This window comes from Mesocricetus auratus, unplaced genomic scaffold (genome assembly GCF_017639785.1).
Source record: "Mesocricetus auratus isolate SY011 unplaced genomic scaffold, BCM_Maur_2.0 Super-Scaffold_4256, whole genome shotgun sequence".
In the NCBI taxonomy this organism is placed as follows: Eukaryota; Metazoa; Chordata; class Mammalia; order Rodentia; family Cricetidae; genus Mesocricetus; species Mesocricetus auratus.
The window spans coordinates 27,236,885-27,253,174 of NW_024429182.1; the positions used below are offsets into that span (position 1 = coordinate 27,236,885).

The following is a 16,290-nucleotide window of genomic DNA, read 5'->3' on the forward strand; positions in this document are numbered from 1 at the left end:
CAGCTTTGGAAAGGATGCATTGTTTTCCACATTTCATAGACGGAGGAGTCGATGTCAGGAAAGACATAATTTGTAGAAGAACACATACTTTGTAATGTCTGATTAGCTGTAACAAAAACATCTTGTTTTCAAAACCTCTTCCTGTCATCAGGAAGTGACCTGTAAGACTCGAAAAGAAATACAGCTGTGGCATCCATCTCTACTGTTTCCTTCCCTCACTTGATCCCTCCTCCGAGGTCCATTCCGAGGCTGTGCCTTCCAGAATTTTCTCCAGGGCTGGATGGGATTCTGGGCTCAGTGGGCGAGCTCCTCGGTGGAGGCAGGGGCGGGCTCTCTCGGTCTTGGTCACCTCTGCGGGCTCCCCGCCCTCTCAGGCGCAGGCGGCCCGCCCAGGGCACGGTCCTGACCTTCGCGGGGACTCCTCGGTGGCCGCGTGAGCCGGCGACACTCCAACCTTCCTCCACCCGCCCAGCCGAGAGCCGCCGCCATGCGCCGGGTGCTGGTCGTGGGCGCCGGGCTCACCGGAAGCCTGTGCGCCGCGCTGCTGAGGAGGGCGGCAGCCGGCCCCCTGCACCTCGCTCTATGGGACAAGGCTGGGGACGCAGGTGAGTGCAGGGACAGCAGGAGTGGGAGGAAGGACCTCCTCGGAGCGGCAGGCCCGCCAGCCACCCTGTGGCTCAGAGGAGAAAGGGCCGGCAGCAGCTCGCCGCGCGCAGAGCGGGCTGTCACGTGACCCGCGGTTGCCGCAGCCGGAAGGCTGGGTGCTTGGGAGAGCCGAGGTCCTGGTGGGGCCCGAGAGACCGAGAGACTGGCTGGGCACCGAGAACTGCCCCGGGAGGCAGCCAGCATGGGCCCGCCTGCTTCCTGGGGGCTAGGCCGCTCTGGGCCCTTGCAGCTTTCTCCAGAGTGTGCAGATTCCCAAGTCCCCCGTGGGCAACACTTTACAACCATCTAGACTCCAAGTCCTGACTGAAGAGCCTTCCTTAGTCATTCTGGCATTTCAGCCTTGTCGTCTTACCCATCCATCCTTTCGTTCGTATGTTCAGGTTAGCACAATGGGTGCTTCTAGTAACACTGTAAGGCAGTCGTACATTATCCACGAGTCCTTTGTTTATTCAAATAAAAAAACTTACAATGACCAAATACCCAATACAATAAGTAACGATAAAGACTTAAGCTTAGATTAATAACGTTCCTCATGTATTTGGACAAAGACAATAAAGCCACCAGGCTGTCTGGGGTGAGTTGAGAATTTCAAAAGGTTCATTCTGTGCACTGACAATTGCTTATGGATATTTTAAGGGGGAAGAATGGTTACTGCCAACAGTCCTCATAATCCGCGATGCACAGCTGACTTGGGAGCTCAGTATATCACCTGTACGCCTCATTATGCCAAGAAGCATCAAGAGTAAGTTCATCACTAGCTGGAAACTTAGTAGACAGGTGTATGGTGTAAAGTGAACCAAATCATCCATTCTAACACATTTTAAAACTTTGCCTCCTGTGACAGTAAAATGTTCTTATCACCTTTGTGAAGACTGTATAAAATTATATATGGAACAACAGCAAAAAAAAGGATAAATATATTTTAGTAATTGTTGGTGTTGGAGTTGGCAGATAGTAATGAAAGTCAGTATTTCCAAGCATATTTAAAAGAGGCATATAATATTTTTCTATGTACTTTTCTTTTCTTTTTTTTAGGAATTGATTTTTTTATTTTCAAATTTAAATTAGAAACAAGGTTGTTTCACATGTCAATCCCAGTTCCCTCTCCCTCTGCCTTCCCTCCCATGCCCTACCACCTACCCCCATTCTCCTCCCCCAACCCTCACTCCTTTCCCCAGGGAGGGCCAAGCCCTCCATGGGGGGTATCCATAGTCTGTCATTTCATCCAGGGCAGGGCCTAGGCCCTCCCCCAAGAGTCCAGGCTGAGAGTCCAGGCTGTACTCATTGTGGGATGAGTACACAAATTCCATTTGTATGCAAGGATAAATACGGATCTACTACCCAAGGCCCCATAGCTTGCCTAGGCCTCCTCACTAACACCCACATTCAGGGGGTCTGGATCAGTCCCATGCTGAATTCCCAGCCATCAGTCTGGGGTTCAACAGCTCCCCCTTGTTCAGGTCAGCTGTTTCTGGGGGTTAAACCAGCCCAGTCATGACTCCTATGCTCATCAGTCCTCCCTCTCTGTTACTGGGTTCCTTGAGTTCAGTCAGTGTTTAGCTGTGGGTGTCTGCCTCTGCTTCCATCAGTAATTGGTTGAAGATTCTGTTTCCCAGAATCTCTGGCAGTGGGATTGTAGGCTGGCACTCCCCTGATCCATATCTAAAATCCATATATGAGTGAGTACATACCATGTTTGTCTTTTTGTGACTGGGTTACCTCACTCAGGATGGTTTCTTCTAGTGCTGTCCATTTGCCTGCAAATTTCAAGATTCCATTGGTTTTTTTTTCCCACTGAGTAGTACTCCATTGTGTAAATGTTCCACATTTTCTGTATGTTCTTTTCTTGACTTCACAGTTATACAGAGAAATAGAAGTTATTAAATTAGCTATAATGCCAGTAGAAGATTTACAGATCCTTGAAGGATTTTTGTTCTTCCCCTGAATTACAAGTGTTGTTTAACACAGTATAAATTGAGTTGGTCATATAAAGATTTATAGCGAGATTTGTTATTTTAGAAGACAAGACAGTGGTTACAGAGCTAATCACACTATACATTTCCATATAATTGTTTCAGATTTTATGAGGAGTTGTTAGCTCTCGGGATTCTGGTGCCTCTGACTGCACCTATTGAAGGAATGATGGTGACGGAAGGAGATTGCAACTTTGTGGCACCTCATGGAATTTCTTCAATTATTAAGCACTACTTGAAAGAATCAGGTGGGACTCGGATTTTCCTTTAAGTTAAAGTTGTGCATTTAATGTTGGCATCTAATAGATGATTATATAAATAGTTATACTCTTGTCTTCTCCTTAAAATCAGTCTCTGTTTTTTAAACAAATGTTCATTTTCCTATTGAACTGCATGGTTGTCTACATTTACTACTGGTCTGTTTATATTGATTTCCTTAAAATATGAACAAAGGGTTATTTTATATAAACTACTCAGTATCTTTCTTGTTTAATATCTTTGGTGTATTTTTCACACCAACATATTTAATTTGCTTTGCTCTCTTTAATAGATATCCAAAACAGTACAGTATATGTGTATAATAATTCATTCAACTTTCTTATATATACTTGTATTTTGAGGAATGGGGTCTGTCTTGATTTTTGAGTATGCAAAAGCAGTTTTCCATCCTTCATCTTGACATGGCTGTAGAATTTTAACAAGTCGTGCTACTCTTAAAGACCATCTCATTAGTAGTGAATGAGAATTGACCCTCACATCTGAGTGTTATGGAAATTTTAATTTTTTGGCTGGCATCATAGGTTAAAAACAGCATATTTTTGTAGTTTTGGGTTTTTGTTTTCTAAGTTACAAGTGAATTTATACACCTTTTGCTTTGTTAAGCAGCTCTTTGCAGTTTTTCTTTGAATGTCTTATGGACTATATTCTAATAGGATCTTCATTTCTCCTATATGCATTTTATGAATACTGTGAAAAATTTATATTTTATAAAAAGAACAAATAGAGGTATTCTTGGGTGATAAATTGTTTTTCTATTTTAGAACAAGCTTTCTTGGAAATTTGTAATTTGGCTAAGTACCCCATTCAATATTGCTACAGAAAGGTGTGAGCAGAAATTTGTTCTTTCACAGCTAGTTATAGAATTATTACAATTTTGGTCTTCCTTGTCAAACATTACTTAATGAAAGCCTCAAAAATCTGAGCATGAGAAAGGTCTATGAGATTGAATATATAACAGGACACCTAAAAAATGAAGTTCTGGTTTAGGCCCTTTCTCCATTCGAGATTCAGACTATGAAAGTGTTATTCAGATAAACAGAACCAATGGAATATATTTTGCTCCTCCTTCCCCATTCAGATAGTTTACATTTATTAACAACTATAGTTCAGACACATTGAAAAAGGGCTAAGCATTGTGGCATATATCTGTTTTCTTAGCATGTTGGAGGCAGTTGAAAGGTCATCACTTTTAAGGAAAAGTAACAGTACACAGAATAAGGGTATTGTTAGTTATTTATTGTGAGAAAATACACAAGAAACCGAAAACCCAGGTTAGTCTCTGCATCCTTTTTAGACCTGACCGGAACCCTGAAAAGAGAGTGCCTCTATCCTCAGCCCTTTATTCCACATGCTTGTACACACCTGTAGCCACACCTAAAATGGGCGTGGTCAGCAGCTCAGGTGCTTAGGTCTTTCCCTACACACCACAACTTCAAGGACAACTTGGGCTACATAGTGAGTTCCAGGCCAGCAAGGGCTGTAGTATAGGATCCTGTAAAATCAGTAAAAAGATCAGTAAAAATAAATAAATAAATAAATAAATAGATAAATAAATAAATAAACCAAAATCTGAAAAACAATTCCACAAAGTTCTAAAAGACAAACATGAAGTTGCTGCACAACTCATAGTAGTATAGTGTAGGCACACTCACTGATTCATGAACAATTTGCTGAGAGAGGGCCCAGCATATTGTGGGTGGTGCCATCCCTGTGTTGGTGGTCCTGAGTTATCTAAGAAAGCAGACTAAGCAAGTCATGATGAACAAGCTTGTAATTATCACTCATTCATGCCTCTGCATCAGCTGTTGCCTCCAGGTTCCTGTCCTGTTTGAATTCCTAGCCTGATTTCCCTCATAGACTGTTACCTAGATGTGTAAGCTGAACTAAACACTTTCTCCCCATGTTGTCTTGGTCATGGTGTTTCTTCAGGCCATAATACCTATAACTAGGACAGAGAATGATGGATCAACTTCTTTGTTTTAAAAGTGCCTTATGTATTCACAAATTTCATAAGAAGATGAATTTAGCTCTGGATTTCTGGACTAGAAGCTTTTATTTGTGTTTGCCTGTCAACAAGAAGGAATATTAATGCATCAATTTTTCCTTTATCATATTCCTTCAGAATAATATTGGTCAGCAGTATGGAAGGTCACAATATTCAGTATAAGTTGACAAAATAGGTAGGATTATTTTATTTTTAAAAAGATATATATTTTTTTAATTTAGAGATGAGGACTTTTGCATAGTAATATTTACCTTTCATTATCTTCCCTTTTTGTTTGTTTACTTTTTCTAAAATAGATGTGAAGGAAGTGATCTTGTGTAGTTCTCTATCACAGTTCTCCCTGCTGAATATTCATGACATTATCCAGTGCAATGTTCTTTCAGGGGATGCTGCAGAGTAGCATGCAAAGTATACGTGACTATTCAGTTGTCTACTATAATCAGTACATTTATAGAGCTCTCCTATGTCTTCAGGTCTCATTTCAGCATTGCCAGGTGCTGTTTACTAAAACTAATCCGTGGGAAATTATACAAGAAAAATTTACTTGGATTTTCCTCATTAAAAATGGAAGAAAATAGATAAGGAGGTTGCTTAGTTGGTAAAGGCTTGCTGTAAAAGAAACATGGCCTAAAATTAAATTCTGAGAACCCACATAAAAGCTGGGTGTGGCAACAAGAGCCTGTGGCCACAAGTACTGGCAGGAGAGAGACAGGAAGATCTCAGGACTTTGGTAGCTAGTCAACCTGGCTGAAATGGCCACCTTCATGTTCAGTGAGAACTATCCTCAAAAAAGTAAGTAGGGAACATTGACTCCCCTTCTGATTTCCACATGCTTGAGCATAGTATCTGTGCGTATACACACACACACACACACACACACACACACACACACTAGAGGGCAGTTTGAATGAAATGAAAATCTATGTAATAGAAACACATTTGCTTTTATAAAATCTGTAAACCTTACTAGTCCCTTATTTATATAGCTATGTGCAAAATTAAAAAGTTCCATTAAATAGCGTGCAGTGGGTATTGTGGAACTCTGTCCTCTAGGCATTCCTTGACTGTTGAGTCTTTCAAATCTTAGCAAGGTATGATTACTTGTTCAATATCCTCACAAGGTTGTTCCCAGGAATATTTCTTCATGGAGCTGGTGTAAAGACTTTGAGAGTCATATCAGAAAGTACAAGAGTTGTGCTCTTCACTGATGACATTTAAGTTATAGTCTAGCTGCCCGTAAGTAATCCCAATTAAACTCCTTAGTTTGTCAACTTGGACTTGGGTTGAACCATTTCCTGGGGACACAGTTACCCCCTTTTGACTGAATAGAAAATGTGCAACTAGGAGAAACTGGGCAACACGACATAGTTTCTGCCTATCAATGTAGAGTGCAGTGGTGGGCTAGGGAGACGTTAAATTGATCCTTTAATTAAAATAAATGTATAGTAAATGCTTATAAGGCTGTGAGCACTGTGAACAAATATTTAGTAAAAATACCTAATGTAACATAGATTTCAGAGTGGTGAGCTGAAAAGATGTCAGGAAAAGTGTCAACAGAGGAACTGACATTTCATGGATACTTTAAAAGTCATCAAGTGTGAACAAGGGCAAGAATCAAGGAGCTAGAGTTCCACAGAGCAGGAACTGGAGCAGTCATGAAGTAGATACAGCAAAGTGCATTCAAGAAATTGAAAGTTGGCCTTCCGGTGCCCTGCTCGGAGCCTCCTGAGGCCTGGGACTGCACATGGAGGAACCCATCCTGGTGGTCCAGGCCACCTAGAGACTACCAAGGCCCCAGTACCAGTCCAGCCTCTACCCATGGGAAGAGGAGAGCCATCAGAGTATTTGACCTGCATGCACACAACTGGATAGGAACCTTGGACCCATACTCACTAGGAGAAGAAGACACTCCTCCTGCACCCATTGGAATAAGAGATGGGAAGAAGACAATATGAAAACACATTTAGCAACAGATAAATCAAAATGATAGCACCAGAGTCTAGGGAATCTACACCAGCAAGACCTGAACATCCCAATGCAGATGAAGCAGAAGAGATTGGCCCTAAAAACAACTTCATGGCTGGGCATTGGTGGCACATGCCTTTAATCCTAGCACTTGGGAGGCAAAGGCAGGCAGATCTCTGTGAGTTCGAGACCAGCATGGTCTACAAGAGCTGGTTCCAGGACAGCCTCCAAAGCAACAGAGAAACCCTGTCTCAAACAACCAAAAATAAAATAAAATAAAATAAAAATAAATAAATAACAACTTCATGAAAATGATAGAGGCCTTCAAAGAGGATATTAAAAAATCCCTTAAAGCAAAAACAAACCAAAAAATGCAAGAAATCACAGGATCTCTTTTAAAAAGCCAAGAAAAAAGCAATCACACAGATGAAGGAAACAGTTCAAGACCTGAAAACTGAAATAGAGACAATAAAGAAAACACAAACTGAGACAATGGAAATAGAAAATCTGGGTAAATGATCAGGAACTACAGATGCAAGCATAACCAACAGAATACAAGATATGGAAGAGAGAATCTCAGGCATTGAAGATACACTAGGAGAAATAGATACATTGACAAGTTCAGCAAATCCTTAACACAAAATACCCAGGAAATATTGGACACCGTGAAAAGACCAAACCTAAGAATAATAGGTATAGAAAAAGGTGAAGGAACCCATCTCAAAGATGTAGAAAACATTCAACAAAATCACAGAAGAAAACTTTCCCAACTTAAAGAAAGACATGCCAATGAAAGTACAGGAAGCCTACAGAACACCAAATAGAGTGGACCAAAAAAGTCCCTTCAGCATATAATAATCAATACACCAAATTTACAGAATAAAGGAAAGAATATTAAGAGCAGCTAAGGAAAAAGGCCAAGTAGCATATAAAGACAAACCTATCAAAATCACATCTGACTTCTCCATGGAAACTCTGAAAACCAGATGGTCCTGGATAGATATTCTACCAACACTAAGAGACCAAGAATGCCAGCCCAGACTACTATACACAGCAAAGCTTTCAATCACTGTAGATGGGGAAAACAAGATATTCTATGACAAAAACAGATTTAAACAATACATATCCACAAATCCAGCCCGACACAAAGTTCTGGAAGGAAAACTCCAACTCCAACTACACCCAGAAAAACATAGGCAATAGATAACCCCACATTATCAACAGCCAAAGCAAAAAAGGGGTGAAAATCCAACAACAACAAATACAAAACAAACAAGAATGAACAATCAATGGTCATTAATATTCCCTTATTATTATTGGTCTTAATTTACATATAAAAAGATATAGGCTAACAGAATAGATACAAAAACAGAATCCATCCTTCTATTGCATACAAGGAACACCTCATCTTCAAATAAAGACAGAACCTGAGAGTTAAGGGATGGGAAACGATTTCCCAATCAAATGGACCCAAGAAACAAGTGGGAGTAGCAATCTTAATATCGAACAAATTAGAATTCAAATTAAAATCAATCAAAAGAGATGAAGAAAATCAGTTCGTATTCATCACAGGAGAAATCCATCAAGATGAAGTCTAAATTCTGAACATCTATGTCCCAAATACAAAAGCATCCACATTCGTAAAAGAATCATTACTAAAACTCAAATTACACATAAGACCTCACAGAGTTATAGTGGGAGACTTCAACATGCCACTCTCACGACTAAACAGGACCCCGACAGAAACTTAAGAAACAAAGAAACTAATAGAAGTTATGACCCATTTGGTTTTAGCAGACATCTATGGAACATTCCATCCAAACACAAAATAATTTACTTCTTTTCAGCGCCATGTGGAACCTTCTCTAAAATGGACCACATACTTGACAACATAGCAAACCTCAACAGGTACAAAAAAATTGAGTAATACCCTGTATCTTATCAGACCATCATGCTTTAAAGTTAGAATTCAACAAAAAAAATTGCAGAAAACCTGCAAATTCGTGGAAATCGAACAATGCATAAAAAATGAAAACAAAGTCTTCCTAGAATTCAATGAAAATGAAGACATAACATACCCAAATTTATGGGACACTTTGAAAGCTGTACTAAGAGGAAAGTTCATAGCACTAAGTGCTCACATGAAAAAAGTGGAGAATAATCACACTGGAGAATTAATAGCACAACTGAAAGCTCAGAACACAAAGAAGCAAACTCACCCCAGAGGAGTAGATGCCAGGAAATAATCAAACTGAGGGTTGAAATTAATAGAGTAGAAACAAAGAAAACAATAAAAACAACCAATGTAACAAAGAGTTAGTTCTTCCAGAAAATCAACAAGACAAACATCCAAACTGACCAACAGGCAGAGAGAGAACATGCAAATTAACAAAATCAAAAATGAAAAGGGGGACATAATATTGGACACTGAGGAAATCCAGAGAATCTTCGGGTCATACTTTGAAAGCCTGTACTCCACAAAATACGAAAATTTAAAGGAAATAGACAATTTTCTGGATAGATATCACTTACCAAAATTAAATCAAGAACAGATAAGCAATATAAATAGATCTATAAAACATAGTGAAATAGAAGGACTCATCAAATGTCTCCCAACCAAAAAAGCCCAGGAACAGAAAGTTTCAGTGCAGAATTCTACCAGAAATTCAAAGGAAAATTAATACTTATTCTCATCAAAATATTCCACACAATTGAAGAAGGGTCATTGCCAAACTCTTTTTACAGTGGTACCCAAGCCGCACAAAGACACAAGAAAGAGAACTACAGACCAATATCCCTCATGAACATTGATGCAAAAATACTCAATAAAATACTGGCAAATCCAATGCAAGAACACATCAGAAAAATCATCCACCATGATCAAGTAGGCTTCATCCCAGGGATGCAGGGATGGTACAACATGCAAAAATCCATCAGTGTAATCCACCAAATAAACAAACTGAGAAAGAAAAATCACATGATCATCTCACTATATGCTGAAAAATGCTTTGAAAAAAACCCAGCACCCTTTTATGATAATGGTCTTGGAGACATCAGGGATAACAGGAATATACCTAAACATAATAAAGGCAATATACAGTAAACCAACAGCCAACATCAAACTAAATGGAGAGAAACTCAAGGTAATTCCTCTAAAATCAGGAACAAGACATGGCTGTCCACTCTCTCCATACCTCTTCAATATTGTACATGAAGTTCTAGCTAGAGCAATAAGACAACAAAAGGAGATCAAAGGGATACATATTGGAAAAGAAGAAGTAAAGCTTTCACTATTTGCAGATGAAATAATGCATAGTTACACATATGCATTATTAAAGTTATTACCTCTACAGGGAAACTCCTCTTTCCTGGAAACTTGAATCCTAGCACCCAAAAAGACAATTTTCCTTTCTTCTTTGTAAATACCACTTATGGAGTGGATTTTGCAAGAGTCATGTTAGCTTTGCGTATGCTCAACTGCCACAATGGTCTTTCATTTTTTTTTTCATGCATTATATTTTATCCTGTTAAATAATGGAACCTGTAAAACAGAAAGTTTCTAGGCCTAATCCTTGGAGTTCATAATTATTGTGGCTTGCTTGGAGCCTAGAATGTGCACCTGTCTTCCTGATCCTGCTCTCTGGGGTCAGCACTTAGAACATTTCTGAAGTTCAACTTACAGAACACCTTGAGCCTTTGTAAAGACATATACGGACCTAGGTGGTGAACTAAGTCACTAGCCAGGCCCACTTTTGGGCATGGCTAGGGGCATTACGGAGGAAGGTATAAAAGACTGAACAGCGGAAGTCCCATTCTCTTTTCCGGCTTTCCTGCTTCCGGTTCAGCAGCGGAAAACTACTTGGCTCATCTGGGTTACTTGTTTGTCTCTTGTGAGTAATTTCTACAATCATTTTGGTGTCAGAAGTCAAGGCATTGATATAAGACAGAAGAAAATAAAGTTAGGGACTGTTATTTGTGGATTTCTTTTTCTGAAAAGTCTAATTGCCTTCATGTTTACCATCTTCCCTATTGCCACCTCTTCCAGTATGCATACACATAAAATTTAAAATATTTCTTTGTTAACATTAATGTTTGAGTTTTCCAGAGAACAAGGGATTTCCTGATAGCAATCTTCAACTGCTTCAGAAAGAGAATGAGGATCCACTTCCTTGACTTCACCTGATTCGACTGGAGGCGTCTGAACTGCCCCCCATCATCGACTCCACCTGACAAGTACCATCCTGAAACTGGCTTGGAACTACATCACTTGACACAACTCTAGACCAAGGAACTGAAACAGCACATCTTCTACAATCTCGACAGAGCTTCAGATGAGAGCTTCAATCAACACTGGAACTCCATTCAGGAACTTCAATCAAGCATCTCCTACCCAGAGTCCTCCAGGACTCCTAGTCCCGCCTGTCTTGCTTCCTATTGGCCAACAGAGCCTTCTTGACATATACACAGGACTTCCCCATCAGAAATAGAATTATGTACTTTAGTTGGGGTCTGAAAGAAACCATGGATTAAGGTAAACAGAGAAAGACAATCCAAATAAGTCCAAAAGTTAGACATAGTTGCTTGGTTGGGATAAAGAAATGGTGGGTATGGGTTAAAAGTGAAAATTATCTGAACCTTCCCAAAGCAGAGACCTTGGAAAGGCCTCAGGCACCTCAGCATCCCCTTGCTCTTATGCTTGAACAGAGCAATGCTCACTGCCTCAAGCAAGATTGATCCCTTGACCCAGTTACCACAATGCCCCCTCTAACATTTACATTTCACTTACAACATTTGATTCCTTACTGTAGTGAAGCATTCTTCAAGGGACAGTGAAAAACATGAGGTACTAGAAATGGATGCCTGGCATGGATAAAATTAGTAACAGGTAGGTAAGACATAGGCAAGACATTCAGATATTTTCAATTGATGTCAAAAAGGTATCAGAGACTGATGTTAAAGGACACCACCGACAGGAAGGATCAGGTTGAGCTGTAGGATGAAGACTCCACAGATAAAGCTGAACTGAAGCTGAGCGACTGGAAGCATGAAATGATGAAATGTCTCATTTGATAACGAATATTGAATTCATTGTGCCTTTGATTTCCCCATCCATCATTTTCCCCATACACGAAGTTGGATAACAGTATGCTTCTCTTGTGTATAAGTGTATGGTATACATGTGTGTATGTATTCATGTCTGCATGTATGTGGGTATATGTGGGAGATGCATGTGTACATATTAGTATGTGTACTCCCGAGGTTGACATCAGGGGTCTTAGTCAACTACTCAGTGCATATTGATTGGGACAGTATCTCCCAGTTGAACCCAGAGTCTGTGGATTAGTATACAGTTAGTCTAGCTAATCAATTTTCCCCCTTGACTTCCTGTCTCTGCCCTCTGAGCACAGGAATTACAGGCAGGCCACTATTGAGGGGATCAAAGTCTTCAAATCTGAAATTTGAGGTACCAGTATCCTAAGACTTAATCATCCAACTGGAATTTCTTGTAGTGAATGGTGTATGATTTATTCTCTTAAACAAATGATGGCCAAAACGATATTATGTTTCAGTCACTATAATTTGTATGTGTTGTCTTAGTTTTTTTACCTCTTGCTGAAATGAAAATACCCTGGCAAAGCAGTTTCAGAAGGAGTGGGTTTATTTGGCTCACTGTTCAGAAGTCCAGTCCATTGCAGTGGGGAAGTCCTGGCAGCAGGAGCCAGTGCAGCTGGTCACAACACTCCTGCAGTCAGGAGGCAGAGAATACTGAGTGCTGGTGCTCAGGACGAATTCCCCTTTGTGTACTTTGGAAGCCCAGCCTAGGAATCAGTGCTACCCACATTAAGGTTAGTCACCTTACATCAATTAATCTCTCATGTACGTAATTTCTCAAAACATGCCCTGTGACTGGGTCTTAGTTTATTTGAGATACTGTCAAGTTAATAATGTTAACCACAGCACCATAGCGTATGCTATACATAGAAATAAAATGGTCATTAAAATTATTCATAACTCTAAAATCAATCTCTAAAATTAAAGGGAGTACAACAGGAAAGTCATTATAAGAATTTTGTGGTACCTTCTAAGAAAGGAAGTAGGGTGACAAAGTAGTCAGTTATTCTCTTAGTTCTGATCATTAACGAGGACTTAATCTCCTCTACAGACGTGTTTTAGACTGTGTACGGAGCATATTGCTAGGTAGTACTATGTAATTGCTAGTACAATTACTGAAGAATATTAATCCTTACTCTGCAAATGTGACAAGCTTCCTAGTCTCCTGTGTATGTTTTAAATAATAGTTAAACAATGTGAAATCTGTGTATTTTTGAAATAAATAATATGTAACAAGTATGTAATAAATCAATTAGTATAATATGTAACAAATGATAGTGATCTTCATATACACACCTGTGTTTAAATATTTGGTCCCTATTTGGTGGGATTTCTTGAGTAGGATTGGGCTATATGGCCTTGTTGGAAGAGTTGTGGCCTTGTTGAAGGAAGTGGGTCACTGGAAGTGAACTTTGAAGTTTCAAAAGCTCCCACCATTTCCAGTTAGTCCTCTCCTTCTGCCTCTTGGCTGTTGTCTCAACATCTAAGCTCTCAGTTACTTCTCTGGTACCATACCTGCGTTGCTGCCCAGCATAACAGACAGACTCACTTTCTGAAACTGTAAACAAGCCCCCTATTAAATAATTTCTTCTATAAGTTGCTTTGGTCATGGTGTCTCTTTGTAGCAATGAAAAAGAGACTATGGCAACTAATAAATATGTTTCCTTTTATTGAAAATAGGTTCTTTTCTCATACAATATATCCTGATTCACATACTCAGGAGTTCCATAAAAAACATTAAACTGAAAGCCATGATACATATACAGACACCTGGTACAAACCTGTGCAGGGCTGCCTTAGACTCTGAGTCCATATGACCTTCTCTCAGGTGATTTAGAGGGAGCTAACAGATTCTTAATGGAGGTTGACTGTGATGGTAGTAGAAGTAGATTTAGAAGAAGAATTTGTAGTTGTAGTCAGTGTAGAGTGTTGTATAGTTGTTTCCTTCATAACAAGCATTGATTGGAGGCCAGGTGTGCAAGTGGTAGAGGGAGGAAGTACTATTGAATTAGAGTAAAGAAAGATGACTACAAAAGACAAGGTTAGGAGTATTTTGTTCACCTGAATGGATCAGTTTGAATTTTGATTTCTTCCTCATTTGTGTGAATAATCCTGGTAACAATCCTGATTTTGCCTTTGGAGCAGGTGCAGAAGTCTTCTTCAAACAGTGTGTGACCCAGATCAACCTGAGAAATAACAAGTGGGAAGTGTCTAAGGAGACAGGCTCCCCTGAACAATTTGACCTTGTTGTCCTCACCATGCCAGCTCCGCAGATTCTGGAACTTCAAGGTGACATTGTAAATTGTGAGTACGCCTTTCTATTTACCTATTCAGGGAGCATCAGATTGGGAGAGCACAGATTTGCTCTTCTCTTTGAGAGAGAGAGAGAGATCTATTATCACTTCTACCGATGTTATGTTTTAAAATGATTATGGTTTACTTTCTGGTTAGTCTAGGTCATAATGAAACTTACACGTTTTTTGACTGGTTAGAAATTGAACAGTTCTCTTACTGCTCTTGGTTTAAAGCAACTTAGTGTTGCTTTGAGCTGTGATGTAGTGTGGCCCAAAAGAGCTGTATTGTGGTCATCCTGAAGAAAAGCTGTTCATCGTGGCTTCCTATTGGCTTGACTCAGCTCCTATCTTCTGCTCTCTGGGTTACTGCTAAGTATTTACTGCTGTTGGATGAAGTCGCTTAGCATCATTGATGAGTAGGTGGATGTAATAGAGGATACATTGTCCAGATGGTGCTAAAATTATGTTAAAAGAGCAAAGTTTATAAAAAAATCATAAAGAAATTCCCATGTTTGACTAAGAAAAGGGCAAAAAAAGCATTTTCTCCCTAAAACTCACTTTTTAAGAAGGAATTTGGAGGGCCATTGATAAGCATAATAACCCATTTTGTGAGCAAATCCAATATTTTTCTTTTATAGTTTGGTTTCTTGTGCATAGAAACTATTAAAATATTACAAAGGTTTTGTTGAAGAAAGCAAAAAAAAAATCATTGCGAACCTGGGCAATGTTGATATATTTAGCTAGGTGGTCAGTTTTTATTTGTTCATGTACCTGAGACGTGATGAGTAGGAAGTCTCCTCAGAAACCATTCTCTTCATGGGTTTGAGTCTACCCTTATGGTGCTATTTCTTTCTGCTTCCTAGGGAGGTCAACTATGAATCTCCATTTTCATAGAATCTAGATAGCAAAGTCTGTGGAGAATCAGTCACTCCCAAATCATGCAACGGTGTGTTCAGAGAGGGCCAGGAAACCAGTGTGGACTGCTTTGCCTGGAATTTACTCAAGATGGCTTTGAACTCCAGACAGTCCCTCTGATGCATGATCCTGCTACCATAATGAACTTCTCTGCTTCAGTGTGAGCCAGAGGAAACCCGGCTTCACTAAGCTTCTTTTTTCAGGTCTTTTGCCACAGCAACAATAAAAGTGACTAGTGTGGTTAGTGTATACAGAATGGTGATTTCATCCGGCAAAATGGTCAGCTATTGGCAATTTCATGTGAACCAACAAAAATGCTGTGTCTAAATATAGGAGCTGAAATAAATAAAGCAATGAGCAAGGACAGTAATTGGCCATGTGGATTTCAAGTTTTCTTAGGAAATTGCAGACTTTGAAGCCAGGCACCATGGTATCCATTTCATCTCCACACTCAGGAGTCTTAGTCAAGAGCACTGCAAACATGAGACTTGTGTGGGCTACATAGCAAGGGACTGGCATGCACATACACACACACACACACACACACACACACACACACACACACACACACACACCACTAACAACTTTAGCTTGTACATTGCTGTGCATTCCTTGTTGTTTTCTTCTTTTTTCAAGACAGCATTTCTCTGTGTAGTCTTGACTATCCTGAAACTTGCACTGTAGACCAGACTTGCCTCAAACTCAGAGATTTGCCTGCCTTTTGCTTCCCAAGTGCTGGGATAAAGGTGTGTGCAACCACTACCCGGCTCAGAGGTGTATTATTTCTGATTATAGTGGTATTCATTTTTTTCACAAATTACTGAAAAGTCTTTAATATCCAAGTCTTTCATTTTCTTCTTTTGAAACAGAATTTAAGTGTTGCAGTTGGTTTAGTGTTATTGCTCTTAGACAGCTACCTCACTTTATTCATTTTTAATATAAAATGTATAATGGCTAGAATATATGTGATGAGATTGGATTTCCTGTATTTTCCCCAAACTGTAATCTAAAAACATACAATATAGGAATGTGCTTTAAATGTAAATATCTTTTCTAGTTGGCCACTGTTATCCACCTTCAT

The 16,290-nt window shown here is 39.6% G+C and overlaps 1 protein-coding gene across 3 annotated transcripts in view; it reads left to right on the top strand.

The window, feature by feature from the left end:
- The first annotated feature begins 219 nt into the window (after positions 1–219).
- Positions 220–16,290, top strand: part of Rnls (renalase, FAD dependent amine oxidase) — a 301,883-nt gene continuing 285,812 nt past the window's right edge. Inside the window, exons 1-4 of one of the 3 annotated variants that reach the window (XR_002382057.2) lie at positions 220–605; positions 1,303–1,408; positions 2,745–2,887; positions 14,146–14,304. Coding sequence is in view for 2 of the 3 variants with exons in the window: in XM_021225074.2 (XP_021080733.1) it covers positions 488–605; positions 1,303–1,408; positions 2,745–2,887; positions 14,146–14,304 (526 nt within the window). In the remaining variant the exon portion in view is untranslated. The remainder of the gene's footprint in view (positions 606–1,302; positions 1,409–2,744; positions 2,888–14,145; positions 14,305–16,290) is intronic. The other 2 variants (XM_021225074.2, XM_005063687.4) reach the window with 2 other exon arrangements.